Source organism: Adiantum capillus-veneris, chromosome 3, assembly GCF_014529385.1.
Source record: "Adiantum capillus-veneris isolate H3 chromosome 3, ASM1452938v2, whole genome shotgun sequence".
In the NCBI taxonomy this organism is placed as follows: domain Eukaryota; kingdom Viridiplantae; phylum Streptophyta; class Polypodiopsida; order Polypodiales; family Pteridaceae; genus Adiantum; species Adiantum capillus-veneris.
The window spans coordinates 101,667,121-101,691,889 of NC_140933.1; the positions used below are offsets into that span (position 1 = coordinate 101,667,121).

General features: G+C 45.8%; 1 protein-coding gene across 4 annotated transcripts in view; it reads left to right on the plus strand.

Annotated features, from left to right (window-relative positions):
• Positions 1–24,769, plus strand: part of LOC147461397 (Haloacid dehalogenase-like hydrolase (HAD) superfamily protein) — a 149,153-nt gene that overhangs the window by 101,437 nt on the left and 22,947 nt on the right. For 2 of the 4 annotated variants that reach the window (XR_015187589.1, XR_015187590.1), the window contains exon 8: positions 9,396–9,436. Coding sequence is in view for 2 of the 4 variants with exons in the window: in XM_086508960.1 (XP_086365086.1) it covers positions 9,377–9,436 (60 nt within the window). In the remaining 2 variants the exon portion in view is untranslated. Of the gene's footprint in view, positions 1–9,376; positions 9,437–24,769 lie in introns of all 4 variants that reach the window. The other 2 variants (XM_086508960.1, XM_086508959.1) reach the window with 1 other exon arrangement.

Here is a 24,769-nt window from a genome sequence, read left to right on the forward strand (position 1 = left end):
CACGTTTTGTAGGATCACTTGCCTTCAAGATGGGCACAATAGTAGACAGTCTACAAGTCTCAGGTAGACCCTCACACATGACACGATTGAAAGAACTGCAAGAACCTCTATGAGCATACCTCTAGCATGTATAAAGTGCTCTGCTACTAGACCATTATGATCGTATGCCCTCCCTGTCCTCATCCTGTCAATGGCCGTCTTTACCATCTCAGTGGTAAAGAAGGTACTCGTAGATGGGCATGGCTTAGGAGGATTTGGAAGGGTTGTATGTCCAAGGACCGTATATAAGGATGTTGCATACTAACCCCACACATCAGAGGAAGTAATGACTGGGGGAGGGGAGTCCTCTTGAAAGAAACTCCATGCCTCTCTTGAGTCTCTTCTCAAGAACAACTGGTATAAGTCTTGTTCCATTTGAGCTAGGAACGCTCGCCTCTTCCGTCTCACAAGGGGCCGGAAGGCTATCTGAGACTATCTATGATTGATGACCGCTAGGAGAAGATCCCTCTGAAGTTGTGCTCTCATCTCTGTACACTCCTCGTCATACCAACTGTTCTGAGGCATGCTCTTAGAAAGGCATCTGTGATCAGGGTCACTGTGTGGGTATGCCTCTGCTGGTGCATCATGCAATGTCTCGGTTAGTAAACTGGTGATCTCCTCCACAGAGCCACGTCCTGACCGCTGTACGTAGACAACTACGTTTTTTTTTTTGTATAAAGAGAGTCAGTCTTTGGTGTGAATGTATAGTGGGTATGTGTTCTCCCTACTGACACCTAGGCTATATTAATATGGAAGGATACAGAAAGTGCCAAGAGAGCATGATCCATTGCTACACCCATTGGTCTAGGTCCTACTATGAAATTATGAATGCAGGGGATGAAGCTCGATTGTGCCATGACATAGTCCACGGTGCTGGCCCCATGCCAGTGGGAAAAGCATGTGAAACTGGTTGCTCTAGGAAAACATTGTAGACCTTTAGTATGGCCAGACCATGTGTAGTCGCCATCTCCTAACATGTCTTCCATAGTTTGTCTCAAGGTGGAAAGGTATGTAGTGTACGGCATGTTTTAGTTACGTACGGAACGTACTACCGTATGGAACCACCTATCAGGTACGTACCATTTGTAAAGAACCCATATTTTATTGAAAAACCCATAGACTCATAAACAAATTTACATTACAATGCTGAAAATGAACATATTGGACGACTAGTTGGGGTTCGTCTTGCGCGGCATGATTTTTCCTACGAAGAGTGCAAACAAATGAGGAATAGAGAGAGGGGGGGTCGTGAAGAGTACGCGCAAGGTAAGAAGAAAGAGTGGAAGGAGCATACGAGGGAGTGGAGCTTGCCTTTCTACGCGGAAAAGTCTTAGGTAGAAGTCTTTGTGTGACTATCTGTGAAGTTCTCTGCAAAAACTTGCTCTCTAAAAATCGTGAGTTGAAGTAACCCTTGGCACACACTTCAATTTACTCTCTAGACCACACAAAAGGCTCCCACTAATTGTCCGTCACTAGAAGGCTGGATTTTCGCCCAAATCAATGCCCTACGACCGTATCGAATCGTACGGTTGTACCGTACGGAAAGGTACCGTACGTACGTATAAATGCAACCTTGGTCTGTCTGCTTTCTGTCCCGAGAATGTTTGTCAAGGCCCAAATCTCCTACATCCATCTCTCTAAGCATCTCCTTTGAAGTGTCATAGAAGACTATCTAAGCATTGCCCGTCCGGGCATTGAAGTCCCCTAGGAGGAGGATGTCACCATCCTTGGAAAACTCCCATATGTCATCGTCTAGGACAGAGAAAGGTGACTGCCCGCTAGGCCCAGCATATACTGATGTACTAGTGGGAATGAAGCATATGTCAATGTATAAAAATCGGCCTGTGTCAGCCCTCAGCCTCACCCACATGTATCTAGCATGGATGAGATCTCTCTTTTTGGTGGTGTCCTTCCCTGCTTTCCATGTCTTGGCAAACGAGAGGGAGTCGTTTTTTGTATCCAAGCTTAAGGCAAAGTTCTTTGACGTCTTCTTCGGGGGTAGGTCTTGGTGTCTCCATGATGCCCGTCACTCACACATTGGGACGTCGTGCTTGTCTCATCTTCTCTTCCTCTATTGTGGTTTGTATAAGGAGGTGATCACCTTCTTTGCGGAGGTTTCTACGTACTACCTCCACCCATCCCTCATCCTTGGCTTCCATCTTCCCTTGTTGGCCATGGCTTTTGTCTTCATCTCGATGGTCTCGGCAATGGCTTTTGTGAGCTCCTCTTTCATTGCTTCTTTCACCTTGACAATCTCTCCCTCTTTGCATGGTGAATGGTCCCTAAGGGAGGCAACCTCCGCCTTGAGTGCGTTAATCTCTTGCCTCATCGCATCTCGTTCTTTAAGGATGGCTGATTTTTCGTTCCTCCACTCGTCCATCTCCTTCGTCCAAGCTTTCATCTCGTCCTCCAAGATGGCCACTCATTTGTTTGTTGCCGTGAAAGTTGATTTGCTCATCCTATTTGCCAATGGAGGCTTTGGCGAGGGGGGAGGCCATTTTGGATGCAAATATCCTCACCCTTCCATCCTGTGTGTGTGTATGTGTGGGGCATATATGTATGCGTGTGTGTGGGCTCGGAAAATGTGTGTGTGTGTGTGTGTGTGTGTGTGTGTGTGTGTGTGTGTGTGTGTGTGTGTGTGTGTGTTGTTGGGGTGGGGTGGGTGCGGGGGGGGAGAGAAAATGAAATGAAATGAAATGTTGTATTAAACATCTTCAAAAGGCCAAAATGACCTATAAGACCAAACTGATACAATCTTGGTGGATCTAATACAATGTCTGAGTACAAAAATAAAATGAAGTAAAGTGAAAAACTAAAATCTTAACTGCTAGAAAATGTGAACTAAGCAGATAGCTGGAACTGTGTAGGATATGAGTGGGGGGGGGGGGGGGGGGGCGGGGGGCGGGGCGGGTGAAAGTAGAGAGAGAGAGAGAGAGAGAGAGAGAGAGAGAGAGAGAGAGAGAGAGAGAGAGAGAGAGAGAGAGATGAAAATGAAATGAAATGTTATATTACCATCTTTGAAAGGCCAAAATGACCTATGCGAACACACACACACACACACACACACACACAGATTTTAACGTCTATTAGAGGCCGAAATCGGCCTATGAGACAAATCAAAGTACATGAGGTAGGTGTCCTCTGTGTATCCATGAATGATAAACGATACAAAAGTAAAGATAGTATCTTATGTGATGGTTGGGGGATGAGGGGAGTGATACATGGAGTGGGGGGGTGGAGCTCTAGATCTAGGGAGAAGATGCAATTCTATATGCTGAGGGGAAGTACAATCATGAAGATTAAATGTCGTCATCACTCTAGCGCCATTGAGTACTATAGTCAGGATGTAAGACATGATTCATGGGTGGGTAAGGTGTGAACAATCCGCGCAAGATGGCGGCCAGTTCTGTGAAGGCTTGGATGGGCCTCTCCTAGAGAGATCTGTAGTAGCACTCCCGGATCTGAGAGAGAGAGAGAGAGAGAGAGAGAGAGAGAGAGAGAGAGAGAGAGAGAGAGAGAGAGAGAGAGAAATGAAATGATATATTAACGTCTACATAAGGCCAAAATGACCTATGAGACCATCAGATACAAAGTGGTGAATCTAATACAATGTCTGAAGTACAAGTACAAAAAGTACTGAAAGTAAAAATGAAAACTGAAAATGAAGTGTGAAATGTGAAATCTGAAAATGTAGAATAGGCCCTCAATGACAATCTGGGTGTCGTGCTAGAATGCCTCTGATCCTCTGTTGGAGTCTCCGTCGATGTAGTGTGCTCCTGTGTCTCGGTTGTGGTCGTCTCGATCTCCCGAGCTCAGTCGCCCTGTCAATGAGGGTGCCTCTCGTATGAATGCGGTTACAACCTTGTGCTGGTTGTTGGTCTCTTGGCTCCCTCAATCCAAAGAAGTCTGTGATTTGTCTCTGCGACTGTCGTACTCCATGTCTCCTCAACAGACTATCTCTATGTCGGTGTAGCTCAAGTACATATAGGCCAAGGCATCTCTGATCCTGATACCTCATGACTCTATCTAGGGGTCCAAAACCCTCCTTGAATAAGCAATGGAAGCGCCCTCGTATCTCATAATACACAGTGCAGTGGCATATGTAGTGTAGCTCTGTCTCTGGCTCTCTACCGCATAGTTGACATATCCTAGACTCCGGCGGTATCCCTCTGAATCTACCCGTCTCAGTCTCCAGCTGGTGTGAGGATGTGCGAATCTGACCAATAGCACATCGCAGACCATGAGACAAATGAGTGTCCATGTAGCTTGGACGAGTCACAAACCCATCTCCCGAAAGTTGGAGAAGGTGCTCTTTGTAGAAAGCCATCTTGGTGCCCAACTCTTGCATCGGCTCTACCCATGTCCTTCTGGTGTCCAACTGTATAAGATCCTGCCGAATGAGTCTAGTGATCTCCGTCCGTGTGACTGGTAGGGAGGGTGCATCTAGGGAATACTGAAAGGGAGGCAATCTATCCATGCTGAGACCATGCCTTTGAAACCATGAGGTCATCTGCGCATACCAACATGATGCATCTCCCTACATCGCTAACTGTCTAGAGGACTCAAGAGCCAATCTAGTATATCTGCCTCTATGTGTATCCCATAGACTGTGCATAAAGGACACTGATCTGGTAAGAGCCTCAATCTCTATAGGAGGGGCGGCTACCTCCGCTCAAATAATCGCATGTGGTACGGAGGCCTTGGCTCTAATCATCCGGGATATCATAAATACCAAGGGTCTCTCCATGTTCCTCCAATTGTCATGATTCACAGATGGTCCCCACACTTGGACCCCATAAAGCATAGCTGAAGCAACCAAAGTATCAAAGAGCCATAACTTTGTTCGTGGTTCTTGAAACTGAACCTGCGAACACATCCTCTCTAGCCCTCCCAATGCCGCATAGGCTCTGGACAGTCTAGTCTCTGCTGCTCTCCTCAAAGTAAACCTCGGTCCCGTGAATACCAACCCTAGATATGTATATTCATCTGTGTACTCCAGAGTGTCTTGACCATATACGAATGCAGGTGCCGATCTCTTGACCCACTGTGGTGTGGTGTTAAACACCATAACCTTGGTTTTACCAAGGTTCACAGACAGTCCGCTATCCTCTGCAAAGTTGTGCAATGCATCCAAATGTCTCTGCATGCCCTCTAGCGACTTTGATATACACACAATATCATCAGCATATAATAATAAAGGGATCCATGTCCCTGCTAGCTGGGTGCCTCTGTCACCCTCTCTGTCAATGTAGTCAGAGACCTCATCTACATACATACCAAAAAGTGTAGGGGACAAAGGACACCCTTGTTTCACTCCAATAGTGGAATGAACAATGTCAGAAATCCCCTCAGGAGTGCGTACCTGGCCAGTCACTGAGCAGTATAAAGCCATGATCCCCCATATGATCTCTGTGGGTACTCCCAACTTCAGTAGCCTGTGCATCAATCTGGCCCTCAGCACTGTGTCAAATGCTTTGCGTAAGTCCACAAAGCAGCAATACATCCGTCTCCCATGAGCCTCCTCAATAATGGCTCTGAGTGTAAGAATATGGTCCAAAGTGGAGGAACCCCTCCTGAATCCAGCCTGTCCTGCTGCTCGTATGCCCTCATTTTCTGCCCATTTACTCAGTTGTTGCGGTTCAAGAATGGATGCATACAACCGTGCCAATGTGTGCCCTATCATAATAGTACGGTAGTTCCCTGGCACTGTGGGGTCCCCTGCCTTGAAGAGAGGTACAATAGTAGATAATCTCTAGGACTCGGGTAGTCCCTCAGATGACACGGTTAAACAACCGTGCAAGAACCTCTGACAGTAAATCTCTAGCATGTATCAAGTGCTCTGCCACCAAACCATCATGATCATATGCTCTCCTAGTCCTCATCCTGTCAATGGCGTTTTTCACCATCTCAGTGGTAAAGAAGGTACTAGTGGCCAGCATGGCTCTAGAGGGTCTGGTAATGGTGGTTGCCCGGGTACTGTATATAATGACGCTGCATACTGACCCCAAGTCTCGGGAGAGGTAATCACTAGAGGAGGTGAGTGCTCACGGAAGAGACGCCAGGCCTCACCTGAATCTCGACTCAAAAAGAGTTGATACAAATCACGTTCCATCTGGGCTAAAAAGGCCCGCTTCTTCTGTCGCACTAAACGCCGAAGAGCAATCCGAGACTGTCTATATGTAATGACTCCAAGTATAAGCTTGCTCTGAATCTGAACTCTCATCTCTCTGCATTCCTCATCATACCAACTATTCTGAGGCATGTTCCCAGAACGTCTTCTCTGATCTGGTTGAGTGTGTGGGTATGCCTCTGCCTGCTGCCCCATGCAAGATCTCCGTCAATAAAGTGGTGATCTCCTCCACTGTATATACAGGCTCAGCTGCCCACATCCGTCTGTAAATCTCTTCCACATAAACTGAATCCGTCTGTGGTGTAAAAGTATACCGTGTGTGTGCAATCCTCCGTGGTGTCTGAGAGACACTATACTGGAAAGAGACTGAAAAAGTCAGGAGAGCATGGTCCACTGCTACTCCAACAGGCCTAGGGCCCACACTGAAATCCTGAATATTAGAGATGAAGCTTGGTGAAGTCATGACATAGTCTACTGTACTGGCGCCATGTCTGTGTGGAAAGCATGTGAATCCCCCGGACGAAGGAAAAATATCTAGACCATTAAGTATGGCCAGACCATGCATAGTCGCCATCTCTATGAGATATCTCCCATACTCTGTGTGCTCTCTATCCTGTGAGCGTCTGTCAAGCCCCATCTCCGATATATCCATCTCTCTAAGCATCTCCTCCGAGGTATCATAAAATACCGTTCGGGAGTTGGCCGTCCTGGCATTAAAGTCTCCCAAGAGAATGATATCTCCATCTCTAGAGAACTCCCATATGTCATCATCAAGTATAGAGAAAGGGGATTGCCCTCTAGGTGAGGTATAGACTGATGTGCTAGGGGGAAAGTAACATATAGCAATGTATAAGAATCTGCCTGTCTCAGCTCTCAGTCTCACCCTCATGTATCTTGCCTGGTCATCTCTCCGGACAATCTGTAATAGCGGCCGCAACTCCTCCTTGAATAAGACTGCTACCCCTCCTGAACCTCGACTCCCATGCTGGGATCTAGCGTCTGGCGGACAAGCTGTCTCTCATAAATAACCAGTCACACTTGGCATCAACTGTCCAGATTTTTGATGTGTCTCTGAGTAAAAGACAATGTCTCTATCTGTGAAGCTATCCTCAAAGGCACCCACATCCAGCCTATATGATCCATTACAATTCCATGCCACCATTCGGAGTGTGGTCCCATATGTCTCGCACCGTCATGCTGTGCGTTTTTCCAAAACCACTACTTTCCCTCCTCTATAAAAGGCAATTTTTCCCTTCTCCCTTGCTGCCTTGATCTCTGGCATCAACTCTTGCATATGTGCTATTTGTGCTAAAGTAAGGTCATCCCCCATAAATATTCCAGTTTTCTTAAGTACCGGTCTCTTCTTCAGGAATTCCTTCCTTGTTTCCAAAGTCAGGAAACGCAAAATAAGTGCTTTCTCTTTGACATTTCTTTTCTCATCCACTCCTTTCTTTCCTACTCTTCAAGCACCTGTGTGCATAGGTTCCGGGATGCCCATGCGCTGCAAGATTTCCTTCACTTCGTCTTCTACATTTTCGGTGTCTTTGATACCAGTAATACGCACATGGAGGGCTCTAGTCCTCCTCTTCTGTTCTTCCTCAATGGTCATATTGATGATGGTAGAAGTCTATGCGGCTTCTGGCATCCGGGCCTTCCCTTTCTTTGCACCTTCAATCCATTTTTCTGCTTCGTCAACTTTCTCGTGTGTTTTAAAAAGGCGCTCCGCCCATGAGGAAGCCTCTTTCGAGTTTTGTTCTTCCCCTTCGCGCAGAGTTTTCACCTGCTCCTTAATATCTTCGAGCTCCTTTAACATCGAGGGCTGATTTCCCCCTTCCGTTTTGGGCATAATTTTGCAAGGTGCAAGTTCCCCTTTAAGCTCTTCAATCACTGCATCTTTTTCATTCATGCACTTTTCCACATTGGTTTTCCAAGATTCAAAGCTTGCAATTGCCTCATCCAACTTTTTCTGCATAATACATTCTATTACATTCACTTCTGCCCGCATCTCCCCTTTCACAGATAGATACATATCATCATGCCTATCAAGCATCGCTTTATCTAATTCTTTCCTCATATCTGCATACATAGAATTCTTATAACTATCTGCATTTGCGTACATCTCTTTCCTGATGTCATCTCTCATAAAGCTGAGCTCAGATTTAATCATTACTTGAACCCTCTCCATCATTAAATCATCTTGGACTCTGACGGTTTTCCCTGCCCTCAGTGAGCTTGGCGAGAGTATACTATCTCTCCGCTTGAAAGTCGCTTTCATTTTTTGTGGGGTGGTGAAGCCACATCACCATCCTCGGCTGGTTGGTCCATCTGAGAGAGAAGAACAAAGACTCACCAGCAGAGGTCTCGCCTCCGCCCTGGTTGGCCTCGCCTTCGTCACCAAAGTCCTCGCCCTAGCCTTGGCAGGCTGGTCTCGTCTTGTCGCCCTTGGCTCTTCTCTCCCTCGCCCTTGGTAGGCAGCTCGCTCTCGCCCTTGGCAGGCAGCTCGCCCTCGTCCTTCAGAGATCAGGACTCTCGCCCTCGCCCTTGGCAGGCAACTTGTCCTCGCCCTTGGTAGGCTCCTCGTCCTCGACCCAGGAGCTCGACCTCTTGACACAGGACCAGCAGCTCGCCCCTCGTCTTTCGACCAGCAGCTCGCCCCTCGCCCAGTCGAGCTCGTCTCTCGTCCAAGATCAGCAGTTCACCCTCGCCCAAGACTCTTGTCCAGCAGAGAGAGAGCTCGCCTCTCGTCCCTCGTCCAGCAAGTTGGCAGCGCGCGCGCGCGCGCGCGAGAGAGAGAGAGAGAGAGAGAGAGAGAGAGAGAGAGAGAGAGAGAGAGAGAGAGAGAGAGAGATGAAATGTTATATTAACGTCTTCAAAAAGGCCAGAATGACCTATGAGACCAAACTGATACAAAAGTGGTGAATCTGTTACAAAGTCTGGGTACCTTAGAGAGAGAGAGAGAGAGAGAGAGAGAGAGAGAGAGAGAGAGAGAGAGAGAGAGAGAAGAAGAAGAAGAAGAAGAAGAAGAAGAGAGTTTTAACATCGTAGGAAACTATCCCAAGAGACCTTAAAGATCTAGCCGACGAGGAGAGTTGAACTCAAGACCTGTTATTCAAGAGGGAAATGGCATAACCAATCTACCACACTTGGGGGGGGGGGGGGGGGGAGAGAGAGAGAGAGAGAGAGAGATGCTCTGCTGCTTTGAATCAGAGACTCGTGGTTCCAGCAGAACAATGCTTGGTCATAGAAGACAGCGTAATTGGGCTTCAGGTAAGGCTCATCAAAAATTACATTTTTCTCTTAAGGCATCTTCGTCATAAAGGCTTTAATCTCCTATTCTTGCACAATCCTTTTGTCAAGTAGTTTGTGGCAAGTAATTAAAGGCTATTTCTGGTTTTGCAGTGAAAACACGCAATGGTTCTGAATGTGTTAACAGCTTGTTCTTTGTGTCTTTTGTGTTAGTATATCAAGTATTTACTTGTGCATAAAACGATCTGCATCATCACCGCTCAAGGGTTGATAATGCCTTTGACACTCATGTGTCTGGTATTAAAGTTCGTCTCAGTTGTTTCTTTTTGTTGTATTGATGAATTAAAAACTGCCTGCATCAACACTTGTGACTACCTATTGCAGACTTTGCTGCCAATCCTGGCAATAGCTGACACACTGCTCCTAGGCATAATTGGGTCTGTCTTAGCCAAGTCATTTGTGCTCAACCTACCGTGCATGATAGGGAATACTTGCTAGAATAATGGGAACAATCAAGATAGGCATAATAAGAAAAAAATTCCTCTTATGGATTCAGCCTGTGGAAGTGTGTGAGCTCAGACACCCTTTTCTACATCATTAAGGATTCAACCTTGTGTCATGTGTTCGCTTGGAAGAAAAAATGTATGTTCCTCTCAAAAGGCATGTAAATGTGTTAATGGGTATGCCTGTTAACGGGCAGCTTCCGGTCACCCGAGCCGGCAGAGAGCGCTGCCTGTTCCGCCGGTGTGATTGCATTACCCCATTGGTTCCTTGTACACATGGATTCATTCAGATGATATAGATTTCTTCACAAATTTTAGAATTGCAGTGCTTTGCATTGCCACATGCATTGCTTGAAAATAGGCTCGTAGTTACTGCTTGTGTTTTGCTGACTCCCTCCAGGCGTTTTCCCGGCATCATGTGCTGACTGATCTTGCTCATCTTGCAAGTCATCGTCTTCATCAGCTTGGAGATCTTTCATGAGTTTGCAGGTTGGCGGTAGATCATAAGCTACAGCGAGCTTCTTAACATACTGGATTAACCGTTTTTCAACTCTCCGGCATGCACTATTTGTAAATTTTGCAAGTGCTCTGGATTCACCATGTTGCAAGAGAGCTCGTTCTCCTGTCTGCCAGCTACTCTCAGCTTAGTGTTCTGCCTGCAAAGCTACTACTTTGCCTTTGGAGTCTCTGTGAGCCGATCTGGCATAACTCAGCTAGGCCTCTAGTGTGGGAATTTTTTTTGTTTGTTCTTTGTTTTGCCTACATAGGGTAGCCAGATAAGGAAGTTTAAGGAGCGCTATTGGAGCGGATGGTGCCCTTGTTGCGATGGCAAGCGGAAAGTCATTTGGACCAAATGGATCTTGTCACGAGACTATGACAAACACTAACTTTATTTGTTGGTTTTCATTCCTTGGTTTTTATCTGATTTTTGGGACCCTCTTTTTGAAATCACAAATGCCTAGACACAGTTTGGCCAGTGTGAAACGGCCGTTGGCTGAGAGTTTCACCCACACAAGTCAAGGCCAGGCCACGAGATGGTTGGGCCGATTGGCACTGAATTCTAACTAGTAGAGAAGTGGCTAGGCTCAGTTAAAGTCTCTTAGGCCCCTCGACAAGACTTTATAAGTTGGAGGGGGTTAGGAATTAAACCAAATGGGGCAAACTGGACACATGTCAATAGGAGAGCAACTTGCAAGCCAACACACCATCCAGAAGGTCTCTTCCCAGTTGGGGATGCCCAAATATGAGTGTGGAGGCTGATTTTCACTTTGTGAGTGGATTTTCAGATTCTGTAGCTTTAATGGAAAGCTTGCCTTCTCCCTTGTCTCATGTAGCATGATGATTTGCTCTCATGCATCTTTCTCTCCCCTTTTGCACATATGGTAATGCCCCACTAGTTGGGCTTCTCAGATGACCATGTACAGTTCTGTGGGTCTTATGCGCATTTGCCAAGGCAAGAGCCTTTTGAACAGGAACCGGATTAGCTAATTGCTTATCTTCCACAGGTACGAACAGTTCATCACGACCAATTGCGAAAACGGAGAGTTTTTTCGTGCGAAAACTTGTCCAAATCAAAGGGGAACTGTCTCATTGCGTGTGCGAGCTCCTGAGTCACGCGTAGACATGTGTGCTCCGCTCAAAAAGATCCAAAACAAAGAATTACATCCTGCTGTGTTTACTTGCAGGTTTAGGATTTTGCTCCTACACTGCCAGGGAAGCCTCGAGGAAGCCTTCGGGTGGTTATACAGGGGTTTGGGCACGTGACAATGAGCACAACAGGAAATTACAGCATGCTGGAATTGATCTACAGCTTGGAAAGCTTTTAAAATGCAAGGGAATCCGTCCTAGATGTGTCCTTTTGACCTATAGGAGTTTTGGTGTTGTGATGCTACCAAAATTGGGTCGAAAACTTGCAATTTCAGCCCTTGTTTGGACAGCGTGGTGAGAGTTTCATGTAAGTGCTCGGATCGTTTGTTTGCAATTGAATAAACAAATACCGAAAGGGGTGCTAACCTTTGGGGCTAACAAGATGTCATTGCCTACTTGGGAACACTCTAGTACAAAGTTGTGGATTGTTGTGAAGTAGTGAATTCGAGTTGCAGGCTCATTTGTAAAGTTTCCTTGTGTCATAAAGTGCAAGGAGATTTAGACGACATGGTTTTGGGTGAAAGCTAAAGTTTTACCGCCCTTCAATTAGGCTACAGGCCGGTTTCATGGTTCCATTGCTGGGCATCACTTTTGCCTCAAGAAGTGAGCCTCCGTCTATTTTGGGCGAAGACACAAAGTACAGGTTCTTGGAATTCCACTATGGTTGACAGGACGGATGACACCAGAGAAGAGGGTTCCTCTTCACTAGACAGAGAGGCTATTCCTACTATGCATGAGATTGGCGAAAGTTCATGGCCACCACCGTCATTACCTTCTATTGATTTCAATACGCCACAAGTTCAAGAGATAATGACTAGGCAACTATATGAGGACGTGTTCAGGACAATTGGTAGCTACTGTGAATGTGTTTAGCCAGTTGATGCAGAATCCCAAGTTTATGGATTTTCTGCAAGTTTAACTACTGTCACCGTAGGTAAGGCAACATTCTCATGTAGTAGATCTTGTTGAGGCTCATGGGCGGGTCCCAAATGTGTCCGAGTAGGAGACAACATTCTCATGTTGTTGAGTGGTAGGAGGCTCCAAGGCAAACCCTTTCTGTCCATGAACAGGTGGCTAGGACGCCAATTGCTTAGGTTATACTAACTCAGCCAGCCACCTTTGAGCGTCCAAATGTTGGTCTAAGTGGACAGGGAGCTACCTTCCAGGCTATGCATCATGTTACTACAGGTGGAGCTGTGTTTCAAAGCATGGCTGGTTATGCACTCGGATATCAGCAATATATGCCAAGAAAAGTGTTTTGAGGGTATGCAAGGCATGATGCCAAACCCCATATATGGTAACGTTGGCTTACAGCCAGGGTTTCAGAGTACTCAGGGCGAGTTTGGGGTGCCACAAGGCAATTTTGGTATGGCTGGATTTTCCAATCAACAAACAATTTTGGCACCAGGAGGCCAAAATGTTAGTCGCCAAGGAGTTCCGATGCTTCCAATGAGTGTACCCATGTTGCAAACACTTCCTTATGACAATTTGAGAGTGCTTGACAAGATGAAACCATACAAAGGTGGTGGTGCATCTGTAAAGTTTTATCATCAAAAGGCTATGTTTATTTGCAGGTTTAGATTTTTGCACCTAAACTGCCGAGGAAGCCTCGAGGAAGCCTTGGGCTGGTTATACAAGGATTTGGGCACCTGATAGTGACCAAAACAGGATATTACAGCATGCTGGAATTGACCTAGAGCTCAGTGGAAAGCTTCGAAAATGCAAGGGAATTTGTCCTAGACATGTACTTTTGTCCTAAAGGGATTATGGCGTCGTGATGCTACCGGAATTGGGTCAAAAACCTGCAATTTCAGCCCTTGACAGGTTTGGACAGCTTGGTGAGAGTTCGGTGTAAGTGTTCAGAGCGTTCGTTTACAATTGAATAAAGAAATACTGAAAGCGGCACCAACATTTGGGGCCAATAGGATGTCTTTGTCTACTTGAAAGCACTCTAGCTACCAATTCGTGGATTGTCCTAAAGTGGGGAATTCCAGTTGCAGGCTGGTTTGCAGTGTTTCTTTGTGTCATGAAGTACAGGGAAATTTAGACAACATGGCTTTGGGTGAAAGCTAAAGTTTTACCGCCCTTCAGTAAGGCTACATGCCGGTTTCAGATTTCCAAGACGACATACAAGGTTGATGGTTCCATAGAGAAGCACAAGGCAAGACTTGTGTCCAAAAGCTCTGCACAACACCTTGGCGTGGAGATCGACAAGACTTTTGCTCCTTCATTTTTGTGACTACTTTTTAGCTTTAAAGAGTTTGATTTTGCTCCTTCATTTTTTTGACTACCTTTTAGCTTTAGAGAATCTAATCAAACTCGCTACAAGAGCAAAAACTCTAGTGAGCTAATCAAGAAAAGAATACTAGATATGTCTCCAAAAAGGATGCGTTTGAGCTTCCATTTGGAGGAAGAGGGCACTTTGAAGAGGGATAGAGCCACACATATCACAAAGCCCAAGTAGTGTCCCTATCAACGAGAGCGTTTTTGCACCTACCAACGCCGCAGAAAATCCCCCCTCTGGATCAGCCCCATATGGGTAATTAGTCTTTCGAAATTCAGCATTTAGTGAATTCTTTTGTAACATTGCATCCGCTCTATAATAGACAAATTTTTTAGAAATGATAAAACAGGAAGGTTTAACTTCTAAGAATCACCGTGCACTTGATCGAGCAATTAAGCAAGAAAATCTTTGGATACTCTGAATGGGATAGGAAAGAATTGCTTTGATCATCCTTAAGACAATTTGTCTCAAAACCACTTTTTATTCCTTGTTACATTTTTCTCTTCAAGTAAAGAGCGACAGTTGGTTAGAAGCCACTGTTGAGTTGGTCACCCCCTTGGATGCCAGGCCTTTGCTTAGTTTGTGTTTATCTTCTAATATATGTTAAGATACCGTTTTTATCCTAGGGGAATTGCTCGTGTTTGGGCTCTATACAAAGAATACTGTGGTTGAGCTATGGGTCCTGACTCTTTAAATGTAAAGCCATTAGCTCTTTCTCCCCTCACTTGTTTTGGTAAAGACGGGTACACTACCGCAAGTATGGTCCTTAATGCTTTGAGGATTGAAGTGGTTGTATGGACAATTGATTATGGTGCATGAACCTCTGAACTTTTCGAGTGATGTCTTCTTCCACTCTACTTTTTTTAATTAAAAAATGGGTGCCGTTTTTCACCTCTGTATAAGTGTTTTGAGACAAAAATTAAGTATTGGTTTTGAGTATTTTTATTGAAAATACGTTGTTTTAAGTCTAAAGATGTCTGTATGATTGCAACATTGTTTTCAATGGCTACTTTATAGAAACACGGTTATGAAAATAAAGAACGAACCATTATTTTACGTGTTGAAAAGAGTGTGTTAGTAATTAGAAAATTAAAGATCATGTTTGAGTGTGGGGTGGAAAGTGGGGATTAACCCGGAATGTCGATCATAGACAAGTGGACCCGATTAGTCGAGTAATTATTAATTCCCGGCGCATAAACGTCTATTGGGATTCCCCATTGAAAGACGAGTCTGCCAAAGGCTGTGCTCTCTATTTGTAGGGCTAAAAAAGCGTTGAAAGAGGATTCTTTGGCCTTTGTGTAGAGGTCATAGGACCGAAAAAGGTTTAGTTCTTTTGGGTTTTTGTTTCGTTTTCGCTAGTAAAACAAGAATAGGCTTTTTTTCTAGGGTTTTAAACTCAAGCCATTATTAGTCGCGAGAGCCTGCTCCCTGGATTTTCCGTTCTAGTAACTTTGCTTTTCATTAGGCTTTTGAGTCTGTGGGTTGGGAACTTCACCCTGGGTATCAAAGCATGTGTTGTTTAAAATCCTACACTTCAAAAAGTTTTAAGTATATGATTGGAATGAGTTATTATGAGAGTGTATTTGTAGTATATGTTGAAAAAAAAAAAAAATCCCATCAATGTAAGAAGATACCTTTTAGGTCTATTGCAAGTTTATGGTTTTTAGTACTATGTTCGACACTAAATGTAGATCTCGACACTACAACTTCCCTCAAAGCATGATGAAGATGTTGAACAAGGTGTTTAATCCACCCCTCTCAAGAATTTAGAGAGGATAGGGGATGAGCTGGTCAGGTTTTGGTGGTATCTTCCTCATTGGTGCGGGAAAGATAGGATGTTTTGCACAAAATTTGAAGACTCAAGTGGGCCGAAGCACTTAGAGTTATCGAAGTTTACTTTTTTATTGGAACCAAAGGCATGATACAACCGTTACTATGGATGGTGTGCAAGTATCTCAAAACTAGTGGATATGATAAGGAAGCTAGAGATATCTACCTGGGTAGGATTAGACCCATGTGCATACCCTCGAGTTTTAAGGGACCACGTGATGTTGTATTTTTCGGTCCTATGTTTAAGCCACCCATAGTCCACAGACTTTAGTTAAGATTGCTACTTTTATGTATAGCGAAATTGGTGAAATTGTTGCCCAAGAAAACTTTATGTAAATACTTCTCGCATTGGCGTCCGATCACGCTTATGCCAGTAGTTTATAAGTTGTTGTCGAAAATGATAGCTTCTCGTATTAACGATCATTTGTTCTCAGGCATACATCCTGCTCAATATGGATTTATTCCTCGCCGGCAAATTCTGGATAATATTGCTAATGCTTTCGTTGGCATTGAGTATGCGAAATATACTGGACAGGATGTACTTATCATGCAGGTCGATATAGGGAAAGCATTTGACACTGTTGATTGGGACTTCATTGCTCAGATTATGAAGGCTTTGAGCTTTGGTTCCAAAATGTATCGAGTGGTCTGTTTCCTATATGAGAATAGTCAATCTGTTGGAATTCTTGATGGTGAGTTGACTCGGTTATGGGATCTTGGTAGATCGGTTAGGCAAGGTTTCCCTTCGAGTGCTATGTTGTATGCTATTGCTACGCACCCTCTTTTGTTGTATTTGGACTCTGCAATTGCATCCGGGCGTTTGCATGGTTTGGAACTGCCATCTCAAGATCGTTTTGTGGCGCAAGCATATGTGGATGACTCTATGTTTTGGCCTAGAAATACACCTGAGGATGTTAAATGCATCATGGAAGCATTGCATCTTTATGGACTGGCTGCAGGTCTGCAAGTGAACTTCCGAAGTTCCAAATTGTTACCGTTGCATCAAATGGATTGGCACTCTGTATTATGGCTTGGGGAGATAGTAAAGCCTGATCAAATTGTGAGACATCTTGGATATCCGCTGACTTGGTCGGTTAACAATGCAAAATTATTGGATTGGGTTGAGAACAAATTGAGGTCCAAATTACACTATTGGAAATTATCCACTTGGCCGCTACATGTAACACTCCGAATAGTATAGTCCATGTTGGTGGCATATATGCAATTTTTCCTTCCTATGTTGTGCTGTCCACCTCGTCGTCTTAGAGCATTGATGTCTCGGATACTGGAGCACTTCTAGGCTACTTCCTTTGAGAAAAAGGGTTTGCGTTTTCTTGCGATGGATAAGTTCTGCACTCCAAAGCGTTGTGGTGGTTTGAATATTCTGCATTTAGGTTCTCATGTTATAGCAAGAAAGGCTACTTTGTTGTTAGTGCTGGTAGAGCAAAAGCAGCTTTGGACACAAATGTTTTCTTTTTTGTCTTCACATGCGGTCTCTACACCATCTTTTGGCCATTGGCAGCCGTCGTACTAGGATGTGGTTTTTGGTAAGTTTGAGGCTACAATAGCCGGATGCCCTTTTGCTTCGAGTCTTGTAGCGGATTGGAAATTAGTCACACGCGATTTGTTGTGGCATGGTAGAGATGGTGCCTGTGGCAACTTGCTTCGATTAGAAAGTTTACACTGGAGTCGGGTTTTTGATCAAACTCTTGTTCAACGCTCCCCAAGAGAGGCTTATTTTCTCTCACAAAAAGGTATTGGCAGCATACTTGATGTGATGGATGCTGATGGACAGGTGCTCTCATTCAAACAGGATGCTCTTATCTTTGGGCTTGGGATGCATTATAGGCGCATGTGGGACACCATTAAAAATCTGGTTGACTCCATATCTCCTCTTCCGCCCCACTTTTTGTGGAAAACCGCATTTGTGATTGGCGTGCTGGTTCTTCGGCCTTTTTGATTTCTGCCAAGAAAGTCTGGCCATTTGCAATCGTTCTCTTGGATCTACGAACACTGTAATAAGGTATGGAATATGAACAAGAATGTTACTTGGTGGCGGAGTAAAGTCATGAAAGCGTGGAATGCGAAATTGCCTCTAAAGGAGAGACTGTTCGTGTGGAGATGCATGCTTGGGGTTCTCCCGATTGGCAAATTTCTACGTTCTAGAAGATTGGACTTTTCGCGATGTGTTCGTTGCAGTGCAGCAGTTGAGACCATTCCACATTTACCGTGGTCTTGTTCTCATACGTTACAATTTGTGGAACGCATCTCTACGGCTTTTCGCACGCATTTCCTAGCATGCACTTTGGTAGATCTTTCTGGATTTTTGGAGTACTTCCACCGTTGATTTGGCCGTACGCATACTTTTTTGGCTGGATAAGATTCTGGGCGCTTTGGACGGTGTGGAGAGCACGTAATTCCCTCATGTTTCAGCAAATGCAAGTGGACTACGTTTTCTTCTTCAAGACATCTCTTCTACAGTCTCTCCGAGTGGCCTATGACTTGGATGAGATTCCTGTTAGCCATTACGAGCTCTATTTTGAATGTTTCTGATTTCCCGTTTGTAGTATTTTTCATGGGTTTTCCTCGTCTCGAGGTTTCCCATTGGTAATTCAAAATGACATTACAAAAGAAAGTGTGTGTGTGTGTGTGTGCAGTTGTTCAAGTTGTGTTGAAGTACTAAAGTGCCAAGTGCATAGATTGCAGTTATCTTTGTGTTTTTGTCCGGTCCCTCCTCTAAAGTGATTACACTTTTATCACATATCACATCCCATTGTAGCTTTTTCTACTTCAATTGTCGATTCAACGGTGCTCCAATGTCAGCAAGATACCTTGCATTCCGCCATGCCGGTGCACTTGGTAGAGCAATCTTAACAAAATGTTGATGCTCCTTGGGGTCATGTCCAACCTAATAACTTTCCACCTTGCTGGAGTCTATTGTAATCTCTTCGGTAGAGACAATATGACCCTACAACATTCCAATTTTCACACAAAATGCACCCTTCAGGGAATTTAAGCTCAAACAAGCTTCTCTACATTTCATAAAACATTGTCATAAATAATTGATGTGTTTGGCTCAGCTTCCAAAAGCATTATAGTCGTCTAGAAAGATCCTCATGAACGATTGTTTCTACGCACATTGAAATGTTGCTTGAACGCCCTTCATCCAAATGTCATCACATCAAAATGAACGCATTTTGTAATGAATGTTGTTTTTTCGGTCTTCAAGAGTCATTCTAATTTGATTGTAGCCTAGCACCCATTTAAAAAAGAATATATTTCATCCCTGGCTACATTGTTCAATATATATGAAATTGTGAAAGCATCTGAGACGATTGAATTTACAACATTTACCACACACATTTTCAGCTTTCGGACATGACCTATAAAGATGGGGTCATCAGCGTACATGATGATGATGGCAACCTATGTACCGTGGGAAGAAACGTGGAAATTCGAATCCTCAAGAGTACGCAAATCCGATGGTATTAAGCTCTAGGGGCCTGCTTGAGGCCATACAATGCCTTGTGTAGCCAATACACATGATCCTCCTTGCCAGGAACTTTGAAGCCAGGCGGCTGCTCCACATAAACCTTTGTGGTAAGATTGCCGTTGAAAAACACACTTTTCGCATCCATTTGATAGATAGGCCAGGCAAGCTGGGCTGCGAGTGAGATCACCGTCCAATAGTAGTCATTAGAGCTGAAGGAGCAAAAGTCTCGTCGATCTCCATACCAAGGCGTTGTGCAAAGCTCTTGGCCACAAGTCTCGCCTTTTGCTTCTCTATGAACCTGTAAGGTTTCCACCTTTATAGAATATACAAGAGCTGATGCAATTCATGAAAATTTCTTCTGTTATCATGCATCAAAGAAGCTTTTGCTGCACATAATTTGTCTTGTTCCAACCGAGTAAGCCGTCTAATATTTGCAAGACTTTCCATAGCTTGACTAATCACCCTATCTTCCTGTCCTTTATCTCTCAACCGGTGCATGTACCACGATGTCCTTGATGACTACTTGAATCTGCATGACAAAACGATACCAAGCCACATCCACATCGATAAACATATGAGAGACAAGCGGTGGAATCACTGCTGGTTTGAAATGCCTCGTGCGAGAGATATGCATTATTAATATGCAGCAATCGCTTAGTGGGAAGTGGTGTATTTGCATCCAATGCCTTAGTATGGATCAAGAGCCAAAGCGGAAAATGATCAGATAGAGTAAAGGAGCGATCAATCCTCAAATCACATGCAAACATATCATATTGCGGAGAACCCAATACATACCACCGATCCAATCATGCTCTATATTCGGAGCGAGAATTATTAGCAAAAGTGTATCCTCTCTCTGAAGAGTGAGTACTAGCCCACAGATCGAAAACACTTGTGTCACTGACCATAGCATCCCATGAAGAACGTTCCAAGTTTAACATATGCGAATGGCCAGTTGTATTGTCCGTGTTTGCCGGCGCGTTATTAAAATCTCCACACTAAAAAGCCTGTGAACGCCAGGGATATTTGACCAAATCTTACCAAAGACAAGATCTTTGTGCCGAGGCAGTATAAGCATAAATACCAGAAAATTCCACAGTATCGCCTTGCACCAGACATTGAACAACCATCCAACATCCCGCCGGGTCATTATGGGCCAAAACCGCGGCTGCAATTCATGACACACCATCATTGAAACTCCCGAAAAAGAGCCAGTACCAGCATAAGAAATCCAGAATCCTGCATAATACGATGATTGACCAACAAACTCATGTTGATTATGCTCCTGTAATATGACTATATCTGCTTTATTTGTATGTACATAGTGCCAGATCAGCTTCCGCTTGTCATGGTTGCACAATCCGCGCACATTTTATGTAAAACATCTAAGAGGAGAATGCATCTGTACAATATTTACAAACGAACCACGAGGCACAATCGTCAAGTAGGATTGCCCATAGGCACATCCGCCTCCATACCAACATTCAAAACCGCAGATTCCATATGCATTCCTTGCAAGGGATTTTGATACATTGGCAACGACGCAGATGTCAACCCAAGCAAAACATCTTTGTAAGAATGAACCACTCTATCCCATGCTTCAACCAGCGACTTATGATCGTGGGTGCGGATGTAGAGATTCCACCACCTCTCCCATTCAGAGCAGGTACATAATTCCTTGAGACAGGCGAAACATGAGGTTTAGCAGGCTTCTTGGGAGTTTGCCAACCATCAATGGAATCTACCAATTTGGCTTTACCTTTGGTGTCTGCCTTTACAGCAGGCTGCGCATTAGCCAAATTCTTAAGGGAGTCTTTACTGTTTGGCTTGCAAGCTTCCATTAGAATTCCCCCATCTTCGGCCTCACAAACGAAGAGGTAGGAGGAGCAACACGAATTCCAGACTCATAGGAACAATAGATGGTGGTAGTTTAAACAAAGACCCCTGGCATTCAGATTGCATATGGCCAAATTTGCCACAACCAAAACAAAAACCTGCAAACTTCCCCCATTTGAGTTTAAATGGCCTTTTGCCTACTATGGGATCACCAGAGTCAACCGTAATTCCTGACGGCGTCGGCTTATCTGTATCCCACAATACGCAAAATCTATTGGAATTAGTATTGTAGCACGGATAATGTGTCGTGCTCTCTACAGTGGGTGGTCCTCAGTGCAATGTGCATGACAATCTCACTCAACAGACTGAACAGAAAGGAATCTATAGATATCAACAGAGCTCACAAAGACACAATAGCAGACCAGAACATATGACTCGACTATCTCAAAGACTGATACAGACTCTGGCGTGGCAGCACACTCAGCTCCAGCTTAGGACTCACAGGTACAATGGGGGTGTCGAGTTCAGATGTGCAGGGATGGTGAATCAGTGCTCTGTGTATAGACTCACTGCTCTCCACGACGATGCATTGACCAGAGGTGAAGAAGATGATGATCCTGACCCAACCGCTACTACTCACATGTACCATCATGAAGAGCCACCAACTGCTCATAAATGTCTAGTCAGCTAAGTCTATCTCCAAACTAAGTGGTGGTGATGACCTGGCCACGATGTCCACTAGACCACCGTCGGTACCCTGCCACGTGTCACTCCCCAGCCCAGAGGGTCCGTCCAGTGTGAACCAGACCAACTGTAACAACTGTCCAACTGTCTGTCCTGTGAAGGCTAGTGTACCGTGAAGGACACTGTAGCCCTGCTACAGGTTGCCCGCCACAAGACCGCTCACCGTCTCGGTGAGAGGAATACTGAAAAAAGTGTGAAAGAAAATCACTAGGCACCGCCTCCGTACATCTTTCGTGAAGCAGTGTGAGGCCCAACCATGACCTTTCATGCCTCAAAAATAGTGTTAAAACATTGCCCTGCTTGCAAATGCCTTAAGCCTTTGAATAGGTGGGATCCCACTATGATTGCATAGTCTAAGAATCCCAATTGGCACAGCAAAATGAGGCTCCACCACAGGAAAGTGATATACTCACTAGGTAGGGGTGAGGGGGGACTAGATAGGGGCGAGGGCGGAGAGGGGGTGGGTAGGGTTGATTAAGGGGTGGCTAGGAGTGGGTAGGGGCGAGTAGGGGGTGGGTACGGGCGAGTGTGTGAGGGGGTGGGTAGGAGCGAGTACAAGAGAGGGGGTGGTGGGTAGGGGTGAGGGTTACTGGGTAGGGGCGAGAGGGGGTGGGTAGGGGCGAGGGGAAGGTTGGGGGGGGGGGGGGGGGGGGGTAGGGGCGAGGGATTATAAGGGGGAGGGTAGGGGCGAGAGGGGATGGGTAGGGGCGAGGGGAAGGTGAGGGGGTGGGGGTGGGCAAGGGAGGGTAGGGGCGAGAGGGGGTGGGTAGGGGTGAGGGGGAGGGTAGGGCGAGGGGGAGGGGGAGGGACTAGGGCGAGGGTGAGGGGAAAGGGACTAGGGCGAGGGCGAGGGCGAGGGCGAGGCGAGGGCGAGGGGGCGAGGGACTAGGACTAGGGCGAGGGGTAGTGAGGGGGAGGGTAGGGCGGGGGTGAGGGGGAGGGTAGGGCGAGGGGAGGGGGAGGGACTAGGACTAGGGCGAGGGCAAGGGGGTAGGGGGTGGGGGACTAGGACTAGGGCGAGGGGTAGTGAGGGGGCGAGGGGAAGGGTAGGGCAAGGGGGTGAGGGGGAGGGTAGGGCGAGGGGAGGAAAAGTGACTAGGGTGAGGGCGAGGGGTAGTGAGGGGGCGAGGCGAGTGGGACAGGGGGTAGGGCAAGGGGTAGTGAGGGGGCGAGGGCGAGGGGTAGGGGTAGGGGGCGAGGGGCAAATAAGAAGCACCCAACTATCATGACCAAGACAGATATCATGATCTTGGAATTCATCTTGCAGGACGGGCTCTGTGAAGGGAGTTTGCTAGACGCAGAGGAGAGCTTTGTTTTGGTCGGAGAAGCAGACACCACAGGGGTTGATGTTTGCGGGGTGGTGAACTCCTGTAGGGGAGATTTCTTCCCGCTTATATACTTTTTCATAGGCTTTCCAAATTCAACTGCTTTCATCAAGAGGGCTATCACCGAGAGCGCATTAGGAGTATCTTCTGTGACCTTCAACTCAGGAGTATCTTCTGTGACCTTCAACTCTTGAGCTGGCACATTAGGTTTAGTGATTGTGGAAACATTTGAAGAGGGTGTATCTTCAGGCCAAGAGTGAATAGAGACTCCATAACAAGGCATAGATTTGGTAGCCTCCAACCACTCGAGTAGATCTTCATCTGACCCTTCAGGTGTAGTAGGCTGTTCTTGTTCAGGTTTGGTTTTCATTGACAAAGAAACTTGTTGCACCACGGGATCCATACCACCTACTAAGAGAATGGATTGCATTGAGGAGCCAGAAGTATGTATCCACATTGCGTCGTTTCCCCAATCATGAAGTGCTTTAGTGTGTCGCAGCCATGGTCTTCCAATGAGCAAAGGAAATCCGCCCTCAACCTGGGGAAGACGAACCACACAAAATCCAAGTTAAAAGTAAAGTCTTGTACCTGCAGAGGCACATTGTCCACTATGCCCACTGGGTAGACTGTCCGCTGGTCTGCCAATGTAACTGTGAAGGGAGCAGGGCGAGTAGGCTGTAGACCTAGAGCTAACATAGTGAACTCGGGCATCAGGTTGATGCCAGATCCACCATCCACTATCACTCCTGAGAATTGCCTACCGAAAACGGACACTGTCAAGCGAGGGCTTCTATAATCAGTGAGTGGAGCAGCAGGATTGGATATCATATAGGACTCTGATGGTCGCACTGGGAGGTGCCCGCCACTAGGACCTGCTCTAGGATAAAGTGATTGAATAACAGCAAGGGTGTTACTTCTAAACTTTGCATCTAGTCGCAGCATGTCATAGAGGGACACTTGTTGGAAGGTGTTCTTCAAGACTGACTCTGCTGCTGTAAGCTTCTCTTTTAGTACCTGTTGTTGTTCCTCTGGTACCTTGATCTTCTGTAGATCGGAAACTGCTTCCAAGAAAGCTTCATCAATATCGAAGAGCAAGGATTTGGATTCTTTCATGGCACTGGGGGATGGCTTGTTAACAGCTGCAGGCAGGGTATCCACTGGTGTGAGAATGTGTGGGGGAGTTGAACTTGATGGAATGCTAAGACCGAGAGCGGCTCTCTGGGCCCGGGTGAGGACGCCTGATGGCTCCTCTGCCAACTGCTACGGCTTATTTTGAGGGGTAACCACGTGGGTAGAAGGGGGCGGCTGAGAAACGGTGCTCACTGCTATCAAATCGAGCTTGGGAAAGGCAAACTCATTCTGGCTTTGAATTGAGTTCGAAGCCGTGGATGCAAGAAGTTTAGGGCAATCCTTACTGTAGTGATTCTTCGTTTCATGGCAATGACGGCACAGAGGGGACCCTTCTGGCAGGGGGCATTTGCTTTGGTAATGCCCATATTCCCCGCATCTGTAGCACAAAATGCGTCGATTCAAAGGGCGAGTCGACGGACGAGGTGGTTAAAGGATCAGAAGGACTTTCCAAAAACACAGAGGGGGTCTCTATGTGAGGGGGGTTGGAGAACAGCTTCCTAGCCCCCTCTATCCTCGTAGCAGCTGCGATGAACTCCTCCAGAGTGGCGTCGGGTCGGAGAC